We start from the raw sequence: 16,655 nt of genomic DNA on the forward strand, positions 1-16,655 counted from the left end.
ACATCCACCAAAAAAAAAAAAAAAAAAAAAAAAAAAAAAATATATATATATATATATATACACACACACACACACATAGTTTTCAGAAATGAAGAGATAAAAATTATTCTTGCTGAATAATTTTTTTTTTTTTGAGATGGTGTCTCTCTCTGTCACCCTGGCTAGAGTGCAGGGGTGCATTCTCACCTCACTGCAACCTCCTCCTCTCGGGTTCAAGCGATTCACCTCAGTGTCCCCAGTAGCTGGGATTACAGGCACACGCCACCACACCCAGCTAACTTTTGTATTTTTAGTAGTGATGGGGTTCTGCCATGTTGGCCAGGCTGGTCTCAAACTCCTGACCTCAAGTGATCTGCCCGCTTTGGCCTCCCAAAGTGCTGGGATTATGCGTGTTAGCCACCGTGCCCAGCCTTGCTGAAGTAATTTGAAAACCTGAAGAAAATTAACTGGAAAATGATGAGAACCAATGTGAGTATTTAATATGTTGATGAGACATGAGATAAAATAAACAAAAGTCAATCATCTGTTATACCAACAATATTCATCATACAACAAAACTATTTTAAAATACCTAGATGCAAATAAGGAACTGGCAAGATCGAGGTGAGAAAAAATATAAAGTTTTACCGAAGGATCTAAAAGACCGCAGACTACCCACATGGACCCATGCACATGAGGCAATGTCAATTGAAATCCCATCTTTTTCTTTTCCTAAGACAGGGTTTCACTCTGTTGCCCAGTCTGGAGTGCAATGGTGTAATCTCTGCTTACTGCAGCCTCAACCTCCCAGGCTCAAGCAATCCTCTCACCTCAGCCTACCAAGTAGCTGGGACTACAGGTGTGAACCACCATGCCTGGCTAATTTTTTAATTTTTATTTTGTAGAGCTAGGGTCTTACTACTTTGCCCAGGCTGGTCTCAAACTCCTGGGCTCAAGTGATCCTCCTACCTCAGCCTCCCAAAGTGCTGGGATGACAAGCATGAGCCACTGTGCCTATCCCAAAATCCCATCTTTTTTATCCCTCTTGGTTTTGACATTTAGAAGAATAAAAGAATGGGAAGAGCCAACAAGATCTCGGGCAGCATAAGGAGACTGGCCTTGCCTTGGCCTGTTCCTAATGTTCCAGGTTAGTTCAGCTGGCCTGGGTGCCACCAACCTCAAACTGATCGCACTCCTTACTTTTTCAACACCATGACGTGAATGCCTGAAAAATGGTATTTTACTTATTTTACTTTACTATTTACTTATTACTTATTTACTTATTGCTAAGCTTCTTTTATCATTTTCCAGATAAAAAGCATCACCTGTGTTAAAATGTCAGGCTTGGCTGAGGTGGGGGATCACGAGGTCAAGAGTTCGAGCCCAGCCTGGAGAGCATGGTGAAACCCTACCTCTACTAAAATTACAAAAATTAGCCAGGTGTGGTGGCAGGTGCCTGTAATCCCAGCTTCTCGGGAGGCTGAGGCAGGAGAATTGCTTGAACCTGGGAGGTAGAGGTTTCAGTGAGCTGAGATCACGCCATTGCACTCCAGCCTAGGTGACACAGCAAGACTCCGTTTCAAAAAAAAAACAAAAAAAAAGAAAAAGCCAGGCTCCCCACTGCAAATCCAAGGTGAGGGAGCCTGCTGAATCCCAGGGCTGCAGACAGCAAGTTTTTTGTTTGTTTGTTTGGTTTTTTTTTTTTTGAGACAGAGTCTCGCTCTGTCGCCCAGGCTGGAATGCAGTGGCATGATCTCAGGTCATTGAAACCTCTGCCTTCCAGGGTCAAGCAATTCTCCTGACTCAGCCCCCTAAGTGCCTGGGATTACAGACGCCCACCACCACACCCAGCTCATTTGTATTATTATTAGAGATGGGGTTTCACCATGTTGGCCAGGCTGGTCTTGAACTCCTAACCTCAGGTGATCCACCCGCCTTGGCCTCCCAAAGTGCCAGGATTACAAGTGTGAGCCACTGCGCCCAGCCTGACAGCAAACTCTTAAGGTAAACATTGAGAACCAGGGAAATGCCCTGTGGACAGGTGGGGTCCAACCTGCTTCTCTGTGCAGTGACAACACCAGGGGTTATTTTTGAATGCAGGGTTGCCATCAGCAGCAGTGGGCCATCACCTCTGCTAGCCACATTGTGTTTTTTCTCCTAGAACCGTGGACAATGGAGGGCTGAGCCCCATCCATTGAGTTCCTGGGGCCACGCTGGAGGGGCTGCTGTGGCCAGGGTGCCCAGTGAGGAGGGAAGCAGGGTGGGTGGACGCAAGTTCGGAGCCTCAGTGTCCACCTTGGCTGTGGGAGGGCCGTGGGGGCAGGATGACAACCAGTCTTGGCAACAAGGAGGCAAATGGGAGTGGGGGGCCTCGGCTTTGCCTCTCTGCATTTCTGTATCACTGTCCCCAGCAGCAGCAGGCCAACAGCGCTGCTGGGAGCCCAGAAGTTCCTGCACTCCCAGGAGACCCCAGGAACATAGTAAGAAAAACAGCTGCTCTAAGAACCAGCAATTTCTCTTTTTCAACTCCTCCTTCTTCTCTGTTTTATTTCCTTTTTGTAATTAATAAGCTTTTCCTTGTAAAGCAATTTTAGGATTATGGAGTCTCGCCCTTTCCCCCAGACTGGAGTGCAGTGGTGCTATCTTAGCTCACTGCGGCCTCCACCTTCCAGGTTCAAGTGATTCTCCTACCTCAGCCTCCTGAGTAGCTGGGATTACAGGCACCCGTCACCATGCCTGGCTAATTTATTTTTTATTTCTTTACTTATTTTTTGGGACAGAGTTTCGTTCTTGTTGCCCAGGCTGGAGTGCAATGGCGTGATCTCAGCTCACTCCAACCTCCGCCTCCCAGGTTCAAGTGATTCTCCCACCTCAGCCTCATGAGTAGCTGGGATTACAGGCATGTGCCACCATGGCTGGCTAATTTTGTATATTTAATAGAGACAGGGTTTCTCCATGTTAGTCAGGCTGGTCTCAAACTCCTGACCTCAGGTGATCTGCCCGCCTCGTTCTCCCAAAATGCTGGGATTACAGGCATGAGCCACCATGCCCAGTTAATTTTTGTATTTTTAGTAGACAGGGTTTCACCATATCGGCCAGGCTGGTCTCAAACTCCTGACCTCAAGTGACCTGCCCGCCTCGACCTCCCAAAGTGCTGGGCGTACAGACATGAGCCACCGCATCTGGTCAGGCTTATAGAAAAACGGATGGGAAAGTACAGAGACTTCCCATACGCCCCATGCCTGCCCCCACCCAGACTGCCACTATCACCGTCCCCTGCCACAGTGGTCCATTGATTACAATCAGTAAACCTACATGGGCATGTTGCCAACGCCCTTAGTTTATATTCTGACTCACTCTTTTTTTTTTTTTTTTTTTTTGCTTTAACTCAGTAGCAAGAATAATTCAGAGTTTTTTGTTTTATTTTGTTTTTCTTAGAGATGGGGTCTTGCTCTGTCACCCAGGCTGGAGTGCCATGGTGTGATCATGGCTCACTGCAGCTTCGACCTCTTAGGCTCAAGCGATCCTGCTGCCTTGGCCTCCCAAGTAGCTGGGACTACCAACACATACCCCCAACCTGGCTAATTTAAAAAAAATTTTAGAGATGGGTTCTATGCTACCCAAGTTGGTCTCAAACTCCAGGTCTCAAGCAATCCACCACCTCAACCTCCCAAAGTGTTGGGAGTTGTACATTCTGTGGGTCTGGACAAATGTATAATGATAATGACATGGACCCACCACTGTAGGACCCTACAGAGTCATGTTACTGCTCTAGGAATCGTCTGTGCTCCACCGGTTCACCCCTCCTCCCAACCCCTGGCCCCTACTGGCCCTTTCTTTCACTGTCTTCCTGTCTCCATACTTTTGCCTTTTCCAGAATGTCAGTCAGAACCACACAGTGTAGCATCCCCAGAGTGGCTTTTTTTTCCTTTTTCCCACATCTTCCAACAGGGTGGCTTCTTTCATTCCTCCCTCCTTCTGAGCGAACTTACTTGTAACCTCATCACCATTTCCAGGTCACAAATGAAGACACCAAGGCGCAGAGAGGAGACTCAGCCTGCCCACGGTCACCTATCTGGTAAGTGGCAGGGCCAGGGTGCAAGCCCAGGGCCCCAGTTCTCATCCACTGGGCCCCTGCATTCGTGTGATCATTGTCACCATCCAGGAACAAATGGCCCTTCCAGTCCGTTCTTAGAAATCAGGTCAGTGGGCTACCCAAAGGCTGAGGAAAGAGGAAGACGGGATCCCTGACCCCGTTCCTGGGGACTTGCTCACCTGTCCCAGGCTGCTGGATGGGGAGCATGGCAGGCAGCAGGTTCAGGCCCTCTCTTCACAGCTCCTGGAAGTAATCTCCAACTCCATGAGGAAGCAAGAGGTGCAGACAGGCAGGGAGGCCGGCCAGGGCCACGGCACAGGCTCCCCGGCCGAGCAGGTGAAAGCCCTCATGGATCTGCTGTCTGGGAAGGGCAGTCAAGGCTCCCAGACGCCTCAGGCCCTGGACAAGACACCGGACTCCCCGCTGGGGCCCTGCAGCAGTGGTAGGACTGGCTTGGGAGGCAGACACGGGGTGGGGGATACCTGGGCTGTCTGTGCCCACTCTTCCCTTACCCGCCCTCCCCACTGGCCTCTGTCCCACAGACTCCATGATACAGAGGCACCGCAAGGCCCTTCTGAGCAAGGTGGCAGGTGGCCTGCAGCTGGCCGGACCCTGCCACAGGCTGGCCTCCCTCCTGCTGGTGGAGGGCCTGACGGACCTGCAGCTGAGGGAGCATGACTTCACACAGGTGGAGGCCACCCGCGGGGGTGGGCGCCCCGCCAGGACCGTCGCCCTAGACCGGCTCTTCCTGCCTCTCTCCCGGGTGTCGGTCCCACCCCGGGTCTCCATCACCATTGGGGTGGCCGGCATGGGCAAGACCACCCTGGTGAGGCACTTCGTCCGCCTCTGGGCCCATGGGCAGGTCGGCAAGGACTTCTCGCTGGTGCTGCCTCTGACCTTCCGAGATCTCAACACCCACGAGAAGCTGTGCGCTGACCGACTCATCTGCTCCATCTTCCCGCACATTGGCGAGCCCAGCCTGGCAGTGGCAGTCCCAGCCAGGGCCCTCCTGATCCTGGACGGCTTGGATGAGTGTAGGACGCCTCTGGACTTTTCCAACACTGTGGCCTGCATGGACCCCAAGAAGGAGATCCCGGTGGACCACCTGATCACCAACATCATCCGTGGCAACCTCTTTCCAGAAGTTTCCATCTGGATCACTTCCCGTCCCAGTGCATCTGGCCAGATCCCGGGGGGCCTGGTGGATCGGATGACGGAGATCCGGGGCTTTAATGAGGAGGAGATCAAAGTGTGTTTGGAGCAGATGTTCCCCAAGGACCAGGCCCTCCTGGGCTGGGTGCTGAGCCAAGTACAGGCCGACAGGGCCCTGTACCTGATGTGCACCGTCCCAGCCTTCTGCAGGCTCACGGGGGCGGCGCTAGGCCACCTGTGGCACAGCAGGACGGGGCCCCAGGACGCAGACCTGTGGCCCCCGAGGACCCTGTGCGAGCTCTACTCATGGTACTTTAGGATGGCCCTCAGCGGGGAGGGGCAGGAGAAGGGCAAGGCAAGCCCTCGCATTGAGCAGGTGGCCCACGGTGGCCGAAAGATGGTGGGGACATTGGGCCGGCTGGCCTTCCATGGGCTGCTCAAGAAGAAATACGTGTTTTATGAGCAAGACATGAAGGCGTTCGGTGTGGACCTCGCTCTGCTGCAGGGTGCCCTGTGCAGCTGCTTCCTGCAGCGGGAGGAAACGCTGGCATCATCGGTGGCCTACTGCTTCACCCACCTGTCCCTGCAGGAGTTTGTGGCAGCCGCGTATTACTATGGCGCATCCAGGAGGGCCATCTTCGACCTCTTCACTGAGAGCGGTGTATCCTGGCCCAGGCTGGGCTTCCTCACGCATTTCAGGAGTGCAGCCCAGCGGGCCATGCAGGCAGAGGACGGGAGGCTGGACGTGTTCCTACGCTTCCTCTCCGGCCTCTTGTCTCCGAGGGTCAATGCCCTCCTGGCTGGCTCCCTCCTGGCCCAAGGCGAGCACCAGGCCTACCGGACCCAAGTGGCTGAGCTCCTGCAGGGCTGCCTGCGCCCTGATGCTGCAGTCTGTGCACGGGACATCAATGTCCTACACTGCCTACACGAGCTGCAGCACAGAGAGCTGGTCCGCAGTGTGGAGGAGGCCATGGAGAGCGGGGCCCTGGCCAGGCTGACCGGTCCTCCGCACCATGCCGCCCTGGCCTACCTCCTTCAGGTGTCCGACGCCTGTGCCCAGGAGGCCAACCTGTCCCTGAGCCTCAGCCAGGGCGTCCTTCAGAGCCTGCTGCCCCAGCTGCTCTACTGCCGGAAGCTCAGGTGGGTGCCAGAGCGGGGGTCAGGGGCTGCGGAAGGGGCAGAGGAGAGAGCAGAAGCCATCCCCTCCCCACCACCGAGCTTCTCTATCAGTCTTCTAGGGCTGCTGTAACAGAGGACCATGAACTTAGTGGCTTAAAACAACTCAAGTGTGTTTTCTCGCGGTTCTAGAGGCCAGAAGTCTCAAATCAAGGTGCCAGGAGGGCCACGTGCTCTCTGAAACATATGGGAGACGTTCCTTCCTGCCTCTCTAGCTTCTGGTGTTTGACGGCAACCCTTGGCTAAAGGCTGCATTACTTCAGTCTCTGACCCATTGCCTGGCCATCTTCTCCCTGTGTCTGTCTCCACATGGTGCTGTTCTCTCTTTTTTTGAGATGGAGTCTTGCTCTGTCGCCCAGGCTGGAATACAGTGGTGCGATCTCGGCTCACTGCAAACTCCGCCTGCTGTGTTTAAGCAATTATCCTGCCTCAGCCACCCCAGTAGCTGGGATTACAGGTGCCCACCATCATGCCTGGCTAATTTTTGTATTTTTAGTAGAGACGGGGTTTCGCCATGTTGGCCAGGCTAGTCTCGAACTCCTGACCTCAGGTGATCCGCCCACCTCAGCCTCCCAAAGTGCTGGGATTACAGGCATGAGCCACTGCTCCTGGACAGTGCTTTCTAGTCTTAAAAGGACACTGTCACATTGGATTACAGGCCCACCCCACTCCAGCATGACCCCACCTTAACAAAGTACATCCGCAGTGACCCCATTTCCCAATAAAGCCACATACTTGGGGCACCGGGGGTTAGGACTTCCTATCTTTTGTGGGAACACAATTCACTTCATAACCCCTCAGAACCATCCAGTCTGACAGAAGCTGCCCCCCTGAATGCTCTCAGCCCACCCCCCGCCCGCCGCTCTGGACCTCAGTGAGCAGGGAGGAAAGGACACAGGCTGAGGGTCATCCAGGTGTCCCGCAGAGGCAGGCGGCGTGTGGGGTGGTGAGGACGACAGCCCGTGGAAGATGCCATTCTGCATAGGAACGGCAGGTCTCATGGGCACCGAGCCTCCTCTTCACTCTCATGGGAAAGGTTCGAGCACCGGGGCTGAGTGCAGATCTCAGAGCTGCGGTGACGGCTCTGAATGGGATGGAGAGAGGCAGAGGCCCTGGGCCAGGGCCCCCACCCTGCCAGTGGGCGGGTGGGACACTCACTGTCACTGCTTCCCTTGGCCAGGTTGGACACCAACCAGTTCCAGGACCCCGTGATGGAGCTGCTGGGCAGCGTGCTGAGTGGGAAGGACTGTCGCATTCAGAAGATCAGGTAATGCAGACCCAGGGGACCCCAGGGTGCCCATGGTCTTGTGGGGTATGGGGGGTATGGAACCCTCTTCTCATCATCCTCCATTCAGCACAGCAGTGGTGCTGCCATGGAGAGGTGTCTTTGGAGCATGTGGCTCCAGATGCAGCCTGCTTGTTTCTGCCCAATTCCAGAAAGTGCCAGAGGCTCAGGTGCCTCATCAGTAGGAAGAGGGAGGTGACCTGGCCGAGGACTCGACACTACATGTGCTGACATAACACCAGGCACGATGTTCTCTAAGCACCTCTCCAAGTTTGCTGTCCAACAGCATTCTAGGCACAGGATTGCATTTTTTCCCCACCGAGACAGAGTCTTGCTCTGTCGCCCAGGCTGGAATACAGTGGCACGATCTCGGCTCACTGTAACCTCTGCCTCCCAGGTTCAAGCAATTCTCCAGCCCCAGCCTCCCGAGTAGCTGGGATTACAGGCACCCACCACAACGCCTGGCTAGTTTTTGTATTTTTAGTAGAGACGGGGTTTCACTATGTTGGCCAGGCTGGTCTCGAACTCCTGACCTCGTGATCCACCCACCTCGGCCTTCTGAAGTGCTGGGATTACTGGCGTGAGCTACTGCGCCCAGCCAACTGCATTTATAATTAAAATTTTAAATTTCAAATTTAATTTAATTAAAATTTAATTTCAAATTTAATTATAAATCAATTTAAACAATTTTTAATTAAAACTGCATCTTGTGGCTGGGCGTGATGGCTCACGCCTGTAATTCCAGCAGTTTGGGAGGCCGAGGCGGGCGGATCACAAGGTCAGGAGATTGAGACCATCCTGGCTAACACGGTGAAACCTCGTCTCTACTAAAAATTAGCTGGGCGTGGTGGCGGGCGCCTATAGTCCCAGCTACTCAGGAAGCTGAGGCAGGAGAATGGTGTGAACCTGGGAGGTGGAGCTTGCAGTGAGCTGAGATCGCGCCACTGTACTCCAGCCTGGGCAACAGAGCAAGACTGCGTCTCAAAAAGCAAAACAAACAAAAAACCCTGCATCTTGTAATTAGACAAAAGTTCATATGTTGAATGTGCGCTTATGAAATCTCTCCTGGAGTAACATTCCTGGATCTGAGAAACTACACACACCCAGGGTTTGTGGTTCAATCAATGTGACTGATCCTCTAAAGGTGGCTGTTGGAGACCTAGGGAGGTGAGTTTAGAGAAGAGAACCCCAGGGGTAATTTTTTTTTTTTTTTTTTTGAGACGGAGTCTCACTCTGTTGCCCAGGCTGGAGTGCAGTGGCACGATCTTGGCTCACTGCAAGCTCTGCCTCTCGGGTTCAAGCCATTCTCCTGTCTCAGCCTCCCGAGTAGCTGGGACTACAGGCACCCACCACCACGCCCAGCTAATTTCTGTATTTTTAGTAGAGACAGGGTTTCACTATATTGGCCAGGCTAGTCTCAAACTCCTGACCTCAGGTGATCCATCCGCCTCAGCCTCCCAAAGTGCGGGGATTACAGGTGTGAGCCACCGTACCCAAGGGTAATTCTTCATTCTCATACAAGCCTCTGGGTTCTGAAATAATCTTTTTTGTTTTTTTTTTTCTTGAGACAGAGTCTTGCTCTGCTGCCCAGGCTGGAGTACAGTGGTGCCATCTCGGCTCACTGCAAGCTCCGCCTCCCAGGTTCACACTATTCTCCTGCCTCACCTTCCCGAGTAACTGTGACTACAGGTGCCTGCCACCACGCCCAGCTAATTTTTTGTGTTTTTAGTAGAGATGGGGTTTCACCGTGTTAGCGAGGATGGTCTCGATCTCCTGACCTCGTGATCCACCCGCCTCGGCCTCCCAAAGTGCTGGGATTATAGACGTGAGCCACCACGCCCGGCTGAAATAATCTTTATCTGAGTTAATGGCAATTTAGACTGATTCAGGAACAAAAATAAATCACTAGGGAGTGTGGTTAGAGGTGTAGGCTCTGTGTGAGTTTGAACAAGTCATTTCTGTGCCTAAAGAGGGTAAAAATGGGGTTAGAAGGGTATCTAGGCCAGGGGCGGTGGCTCACGCCTTTAATCCCAGCACTTTGGGAGACTGAGGCCAGTGAATCACTTGAGGTCGGGAGTTCAAGACCAGCCTGGTCAAACTGGCAAAACTCTGTCTCTACTAAAAATACAAAAATTAGCAGGGCGTGGTGGTGAGTGTGTGTAATCCCTGCCACTCAGGAGGCTGAGGCAGGAGAATTGCTTGAGTCCGGGAGGTAGAGGTTGCAGTGAGCCAAGATTGTGCCACTGCACTCCAGCCTGGGCAACAGAGTGAGACTCCATCTCAAAAAAAAAAAAAAAAGAGGAAGAAGAAAAGAAAAGAAAAAGAATGACAAATTCTCCAGCCGGGCGCAGTGGCTCAAGCCTGTAATCCCAGCACTTTGGGAGGCCGAGGGGGGTGGATCACGAGGTCAGGAGATGGAGACCCTCCTGGCTAACACGGTGAAACCCCGTCTCTACTAAAAATACAAAAACTAGCCGGGCGAGGTGGCGGGCGCCTGTAGTCCCAGCTACTCGGAGGCTGAGGCGGGAGAATGGCGGGAACCCGGGAGGCGGAGCTTGCAGTGAGCCGAGATCGCGCCACTGCACTCCAGCCTGGGCGACACAGCAAGACTCTGTCTCAAAAAAAAAAAAAAAAAAAAAAAAGAATGACAAATTATCATTATTATTAATTTTTTGCCTTTGTGAGAGCCCCAGCATTTTAGCACATGACAAAATAGCCAACTTTTAGTTTTGCTTAAAGGAGGCTAGGTAGTGCTCAGAAATTATTATTCGGGGGCCAGGCACAGTGGCTCTTTCCTATAATTCTAGCAATCTGGAAGGTGGGGGGATTCTCTGAGGCCAGGAGTTCAACACCAACCTGGGAAACATATGGCAAGATGCCATCTTTACTAAAAATAAAAATAAAAGTAAATTATTCTGAATGAAGTAAAAAATCTCTTCTCTGGCCACATGCTCTTCTTTGCCTCTCTGTAGCTGATCCTCAGTGCCACATCCCTATTTCAACTATAAGTTAAATACAACTTATAAAATACCATAAAGTCGCAGGGGGATGGAAGCACTTTAGAATTTGAGAACATTTATATAGAGGTGGCCTGGACGAATGCTGTGAATTGAAGTTCTCTGAAAAGGAATTTAGAGAAAAGAGACTTTATTCCAGTGAACAGTTTGCTTGAATATAGCTTGAAAAGTACCAGGCTGGGTACAGTGGCTCATGCCTGTAATTCCAGCACTTTGGGAGGCCAAGGCAGGAGGATCGTTTGAGCCCAGGAGTTTGAAACCAGCCTGGGCAACATAGTAAAAACCTGTCTCTGCAAAAAATTAAAAAACTAGCCAGGTGTGGTGGCATGCACCTCTGGTCCCAGCTACTTGGCAGGCTGAAGTGGGAGGATTCTTGAGCTCCGGAGTTCGAGGTTACAGTGAGCCATGATTGTGCCACTGCACTCCAGCCTGGGTGACAGAATGAGATCCTGTCTGAAAAAAGAAAAAGAACAGCACCAGCCTGGGGATTCTAATTGAACTACTATATCCCATGGGGCTGAATGCCTACAAACTGCAAAGAGCCTAGACAGCTACTATTTCTGCAACTGGAAACATGAAGCAACATTGAGTTGATCCATCACCATATTGCCAGAACCATGCTCTCAAGGCAGATCAAGATGTGCTTTTTTTTTTTAATTTTAAAGCTAATTTTAAATAACTCCACTATTTGCCATTTTGCACTAGAAAAGAGGCTAGGATCAGTAGTCTGCCTAAATTCATTTGTACCAGTTCATGAGAGCTGATTGTTAAATTTTCAGGAATTTTGCAAGCTGGAGTTGCTTGAACTTGGTGTTGGTGGGAGTATTTATACCGTGGAAATTGGCAAATGCTACAAATCAGTTTGGTAGCATTTGTTTTTGCATTTGCTTTTTGTTTTGTTGTTGTTGTTTTGAGATATGGTCTCACTCTGTCGCTTAGGCTGGAGCGCAGTGATGTCACTGATCATGACTCATTGCAGCCTCTACCTCCTGGGCTAAATCCTCCTTCCTCAGCCTTCTAAGTAGCTTGGACTACAGATGTGCCACCACACCTGGCTAATTTTTATGTTTTTTTTTGTAAAGACAAGATCTTCCTATGTTGCCCAGGCTGGTCTCAAACTCCTGGTTTCAAGTGATGCTCCCACCTGGGCCTCCCAAAGTGCTAGGATTGTATAGGCATGAGCCACCATGCATAGCCCAGTTTTTGAAATTTTGTTTTTCCTGGGAGCCAGTTTACCAGCACACCACTGGCTGCCATCTGCATGTTAGGCTTCTGAGATTTCCATTTTCTTTGCTGTGCTGTTTGTGTAGAAGCTGCTGTGCTGGATTCTGGTTAAACTTTTTTCAGGGACCCTTTGCCATGGTGAGGGTCTGTCCTCCTACCCTGCCCCTATGCTGCCCAGGCTCAGGGGCTCTGCTGTGCCTGGCATTCTGCTCCAGGGGTCACCTCATCTCCAGCTGTGTCCAGACCCTGATGATGGGGGGAGGCCTACAGGAATAATCATGGGCACGGTGTTGAGGAAGAGGCCATGAGATGTGCATGCCCAAAATAACCACTCCTCTCCCTTTCCTTGGGCAGCTTGGCAGAGAACCAGATAAGTAACAAAGGGGCCAAAGCTCTGGCCAGATCCCTCCTGGTCAACAGAAGTCTGACCTCTCTGGAGTAAGTAGGACAACCAAGGCCGAACTTTCGCCATTGGAACCAGAAGAGTTGTGAGGCATCTTGTGAAGTCCCCTCCCCTCCTAGGAAATGACTGGGGTCTTACCTGTCTGTTCGTCCCTGATTCCCATGATTCAGCCCCTGGGTAGCATCTGGACATAATACCCATACTTCATTTGGAGTAGCTTCTAAGACTCCTGTGGGAATAAGACACAGGGAGGCCACACCTTAGCGCACATGCCTTCCTGGTGGGACGGAAGGACAGCCGGGCAGAACCATGGCTCCTCAGTTGCTGGGCTCCAGCCAGAGACACGCCAGATGTTTGGCCCTACATCTGGGGCCATCATTCTCATCTCCACATTTGGCCCAAGTCCACTAGTCCATCAGGTCCTGCTTTCTTTCCCCCAACACCTGGGACAGTCTTAGGGAAACTCCTTCCTTGTTCATATAAGGATCTCTGCCCTGGTTCCACCAAACATGAGATCTTAAGCCCTCATACATTCACTTAGAGGATCACGAATTTCAAAGTCAATGCAGTTTCTGTTTCCCCTTCCCTCCCTGGGAGACAGATGAAGGAGGCGTCTCTTTCTCTCTTCCTCCTTCAGCCTCCACGGTAACTCCATTGGACCACAAGGGGCCAAGGCGCTGGCAGATGCTCTGAAGATCAACCGCACCCTGACCTCTCTGAGGTGTGTGTCACCTGCTCCCTGTCTTGTGACTCCAAGAGAGGGCCCAGAAAACCCTCTTCTCAGGCACCAACTATGAGAATGGGAGGTGATTCATGATGGCAGGCATGCGGCTGGGCGCAGTGGCTCACACCTGTAATCCCAACCCTTTGGGAGGCTGAGACAGGTGGATTGCTTGAGGTCAGGAGTTTGACAGCAGCCTGGCCAATGTGGCAAAACGCCATCTCTACTAAAATACAAAAATTAGCTGGCGTGGTGGCAGGTGCCTGTAATCCCAGCAACTTGGGAGGCTAAGGTAGGAGAATCGCTTGAGCCTGGGAAGCAGAGGTTGCAGTAAGCCAGGATCGCGCCACTACACTCCAGCCTGTGTGACTGACAGAGTAAAACTCCGTCTCAAAACAAGCAAACAAACAAAGATGGCAGGCATGGGATACTGGCTCCCATCCCATTGGGTTCTGGGGATCTTGTGCCCTAAACAAGTTTCCAGGCTCCAGCTCTTCCCTAGACTTTGAGCTTGTGTGTGTGGCCTGAGCAGGGGACAGATGTGTGATGTGGTTTGTTATGTCTCTCTCTTTTCTTTTTAAACGGAGTCTTTCTTTGTCGTCCAGGCTGGAGTGCAGTGGCGTGATCTTGGCTCACTGCAACCTCTGCCTCCCAGGTTTAAGCGATTCTCCTGTCTCAGCCTTCCAAGTATCTGGGATTATAGGCGCCTGCTACCAAGCCCGGCTAATTTTTTTGTATTTTTAGTACAGACAAGGTTTCACCATGTTGGCCAGGCTGGTCTCGAGCTCCTGCACTCAAGCCATCTGCCTGCCTTGGCCTCCCAAAGTGCTGGGATTACAGGCATGAGTCACTGAGCCCAGCCCGTTGTATCTCTTTTAAGAGCCTGTGGTTGTATCTATCATTAGTTGAGTAGGTACCACTTTTCTGTTCTGTGTTTTCTTTTATTTATTTTTATTAGGGTGAAATTCATGTACCATAAAATTGACTGTTTTAGACAGGTCCCAGAGGCTGACGCCTGTAATTCCAGCACTTTGGGAGGCCAAGGCGGGTGGATCACTTGAGGTTGGGAGTTCGAGACCAGCCTGGCCAACATGGTAAAACCTCATCTCTACTAAAAAAAAAAAAAAAAGGTTCAAAAAGTTAGCCGGGCATGGTGGCAGGTGCCTGTGGTCCTAGCTACTCAGGAGGCTGAGGGTGAGTTGAGCCTGGGAGGTGGAGGTTGCAGTGAGCCAAGATCACACCACTGCACTCCAGTCTGGGTGACAGAGCGAGACTCCGTCTGAAAAAACCTGACTGTTTTCAAGTGTACAGTTCAGTGACATTTAGCACATTCACAATGTTGTGCCACTATCACATCTGTCCAGTTCAGAATATTTTCATCACCCCTGAAGGAGACCTCATACCCATAAGCAGTCACTTCCCATTCTCCCCTTTCCCCAGCCCCTTGCAATCACCAATCTGCTTCCCATTTCTAAGGATTTACCTATAGTGGACATTTCATGTATATAGATTTATATAGTCCAGCCTTTGGTGGCTGGCTTTATTCATTGAGCATGATGTTTTTAAGTTTCTTCTGTGTGGTACCATGTGTCAATGCTTCCTTCCATTTTATTTTATTTTAACTTTTTTTTATTTCTTTTTTTTTTTTTAAGACAGAGTCTTACTCTCTCACCCAGCCTGCAGTGCAGTGGCGTGTTCTTAGCTCACTGCAACCTCTGCCTCCCGGGTTCAAGCGCTTCTCCTGTCTCAGTCTCCCGAGTAACTGGGATTACAGGCATGTGCCACCACACCCAGCTAATTTTTGTATTTTTAGTAGATATGGGGTTTCACCATGTTGGCCAGGCTGGTCTGAAACTGCTGACCTCAAGTGATCCACCCACCTTGGTATCCCAAAGTTCTGGGATTACGGGTGTGAGCCACTGCACCCAGCCTCTTCCCTCCATTTTAAGGCTGAATCATATTCTGTGGGATGGACAGACCATGATGTGTTGATCCATTCACCCAGTAACGGCCATTTGGGTTGTCTCCACCTTTTGGTTATATGAATAACGCTGCTGTGAACACTGGTGAATAAGACTTGCGGTGCCTGTTTTCAATTCTTTTGAGTATATATCTAGGAATGGAATTGCTGCGTCACATGGTCAACCCATGTTTAACCTTTTAAGGACCTGCCAGACCATGTTCCACAGAGAGCGGACCATTTTGCATTCCCATCAGCAGTGTTGCAGTTTCTCCATATTCTCACCAACATTTGGATCCTGTGTCTTTCAGCTGTAATGAGGATGATTGATGATCCTGTTGTGGTTATTCAGAGAGCTTGTTCCCAGCTGGCAGGCAAATGCTCAGCAACCCAAAGAAAAACCTAAGCTCCAGGCAGTGGTGCAAAGGGTCGACTGCTCTCCCTGCATGGTGGGCAGTGAGGGCACATAGCGGTCAGAACCCCTTGCTCCATAGAGGTGCCCCCACTGCAGAGAGGGTTCAGGCCCTTGGGTTCCAGCTTCTGTTCCATCAGTGATGCGCCTCTTCTTGTCTGCAGCCTCCAGGGCAACACCATCAGGGATGATGGGGCCAGGTCCATGGCTGAGGCCTTGGCCTCAAACCGGACCCTTTCCGTGCTGCAGTGAGTGGACACGTCTCCTCTCTCCTCTCCTCTCTCCCCCTCCTCTTCCTTCTCCCTCCTCCTCCAAGGGCCTCACTGCCTATTATCTGCTAGGAAGAATGGATGGGGCTAGGACCTAAGGCCTTCTGACCCATCTGGATGGCCTCTGGAAAACCTGATGCCCACTGCTTTTCAAGAGAGCAGGTGTTGGGGAAATAATTAAAAATAAAACCTCCAGGCTGTGTGCAGGGACTCATGCCTGTAATCCCAGTACTTTAGGAGGCCAAGGCAGGCGGATCACTTGAGGTCAGGAGTTTGAGACCAGCCAGGCCAAAATAGTGAAACACCGTCTCTACTAAAAAAATAAAAATAAAAATAAATAACCAGGCGGGGTGGTGCAAGCCTGTAGTCCTAGCTACTTGGGAGGCTAAGTTGAGAGAATCGCTTGAACCTGGGAGGCAGAGGGTGCAGTGAGCTGAGACTGTGCCACTGCACTCCAGCCTGGGCGACAGCAAGACTCTGTCTCAAAAAATAAAATTAAAAAATAAAATAAAATAATAAAATGTAAAATACCTCCTACCAACCCACAAATGTAGGAAAGAATACAACAATGAGACGATAAACATTAAACTGACTGCACGGTGCATCAGGGCAACCCGCCAATGCGAGTGTAAAGACAGAAAGCTCGCTTTTCTAGAGCCAAGCAGATGTCCTCAGGCAAGAGGGCCAGGCAGCACCATTTGCCGTTTATCCTAAATACACTGGATAATTGGAATGGCCATTTGTGGTCCCTAATTGCCTTTATCCAAAGGAAAAGTAAAGCTTCTTTTATCTTTTTGACGCAGGTACTTAGGAGCTTCAAGCCAGATGCCTAGCCTAATTCCCACGAAGGCAGGGCAAGAGGGACTCTATCTTCCTTAATGTTTACATTTCAAAGAGATGGCTCCAAACCCTTACAAAAGACATTCCCAGGCTGTGAAACTGGCCAGAGGCTGATTTTGCT

The 16,655-nt window shown here is 50.9% G+C and overlaps 1 protein-coding gene across 10 annotated transcripts in view; it reads left to right on the forward strand.

Moving 5' to 3' along the window:
* NLRC3 (NLR family CARD domain containing 3) overlaps positions 1-16,655 on the forward strand; it is a 44,434-nt gene that overhangs the window by 13,147 nt on the left and 14,632 nt on the right. For 4 of the 10 annotated variants that reach the window (XR_001888033.1, XM_017886271.1, XM_017886280.1 and 1 more), the window contains exons 2-8: positions 3,996-4,057; positions 4,316-4,517; positions 4,618-6,367; positions 7,584-7,670; positions 12,284-12,367; positions 12,970-13,053; positions 15,590-15,673. Coding sequence is in view for 9 of the 10 variants with exons in the window: in XM_017886271.1 (XP_017741760.1) it covers positions 4,340-4,517; positions 4,618-6,367; positions 7,584-7,670; positions 12,284-12,367; positions 12,970-13,053; positions 15,590-15,673 (2,267 nt within the window). In the remaining variant the exon portion in view is untranslated. Of the gene's footprint in view, positions 1-1,958; positions 1,984-2,390; positions 2,460-3,995; positions 4,058-4,315; positions 4,518-4,617; positions 6,368-7,583; positions 7,671-12,283; positions 12,368-12,969; positions 13,054-15,589; positions 15,674-16,655 lie in introns of those variants that run through there. The other 6 variants (XM_017886278.1, XM_017886275.1, XM_017886272.1 and 3 more) reach the window with 5 other exon arrangements.

This window comes from Rhinopithecus bieti, unplaced genomic scaffold (assembly GCF_001698545.2).
Source record: "Rhinopithecus bieti isolate Rb0 unplaced genomic scaffold, ASM169854v2 scaffold_13704, whole genome shotgun sequence".
NCBI classification, from domain to species: Eukaryota; Metazoa; Chordata; class Mammalia; order Primates; family Cercopithecidae; genus Rhinopithecus; species Rhinopithecus bieti.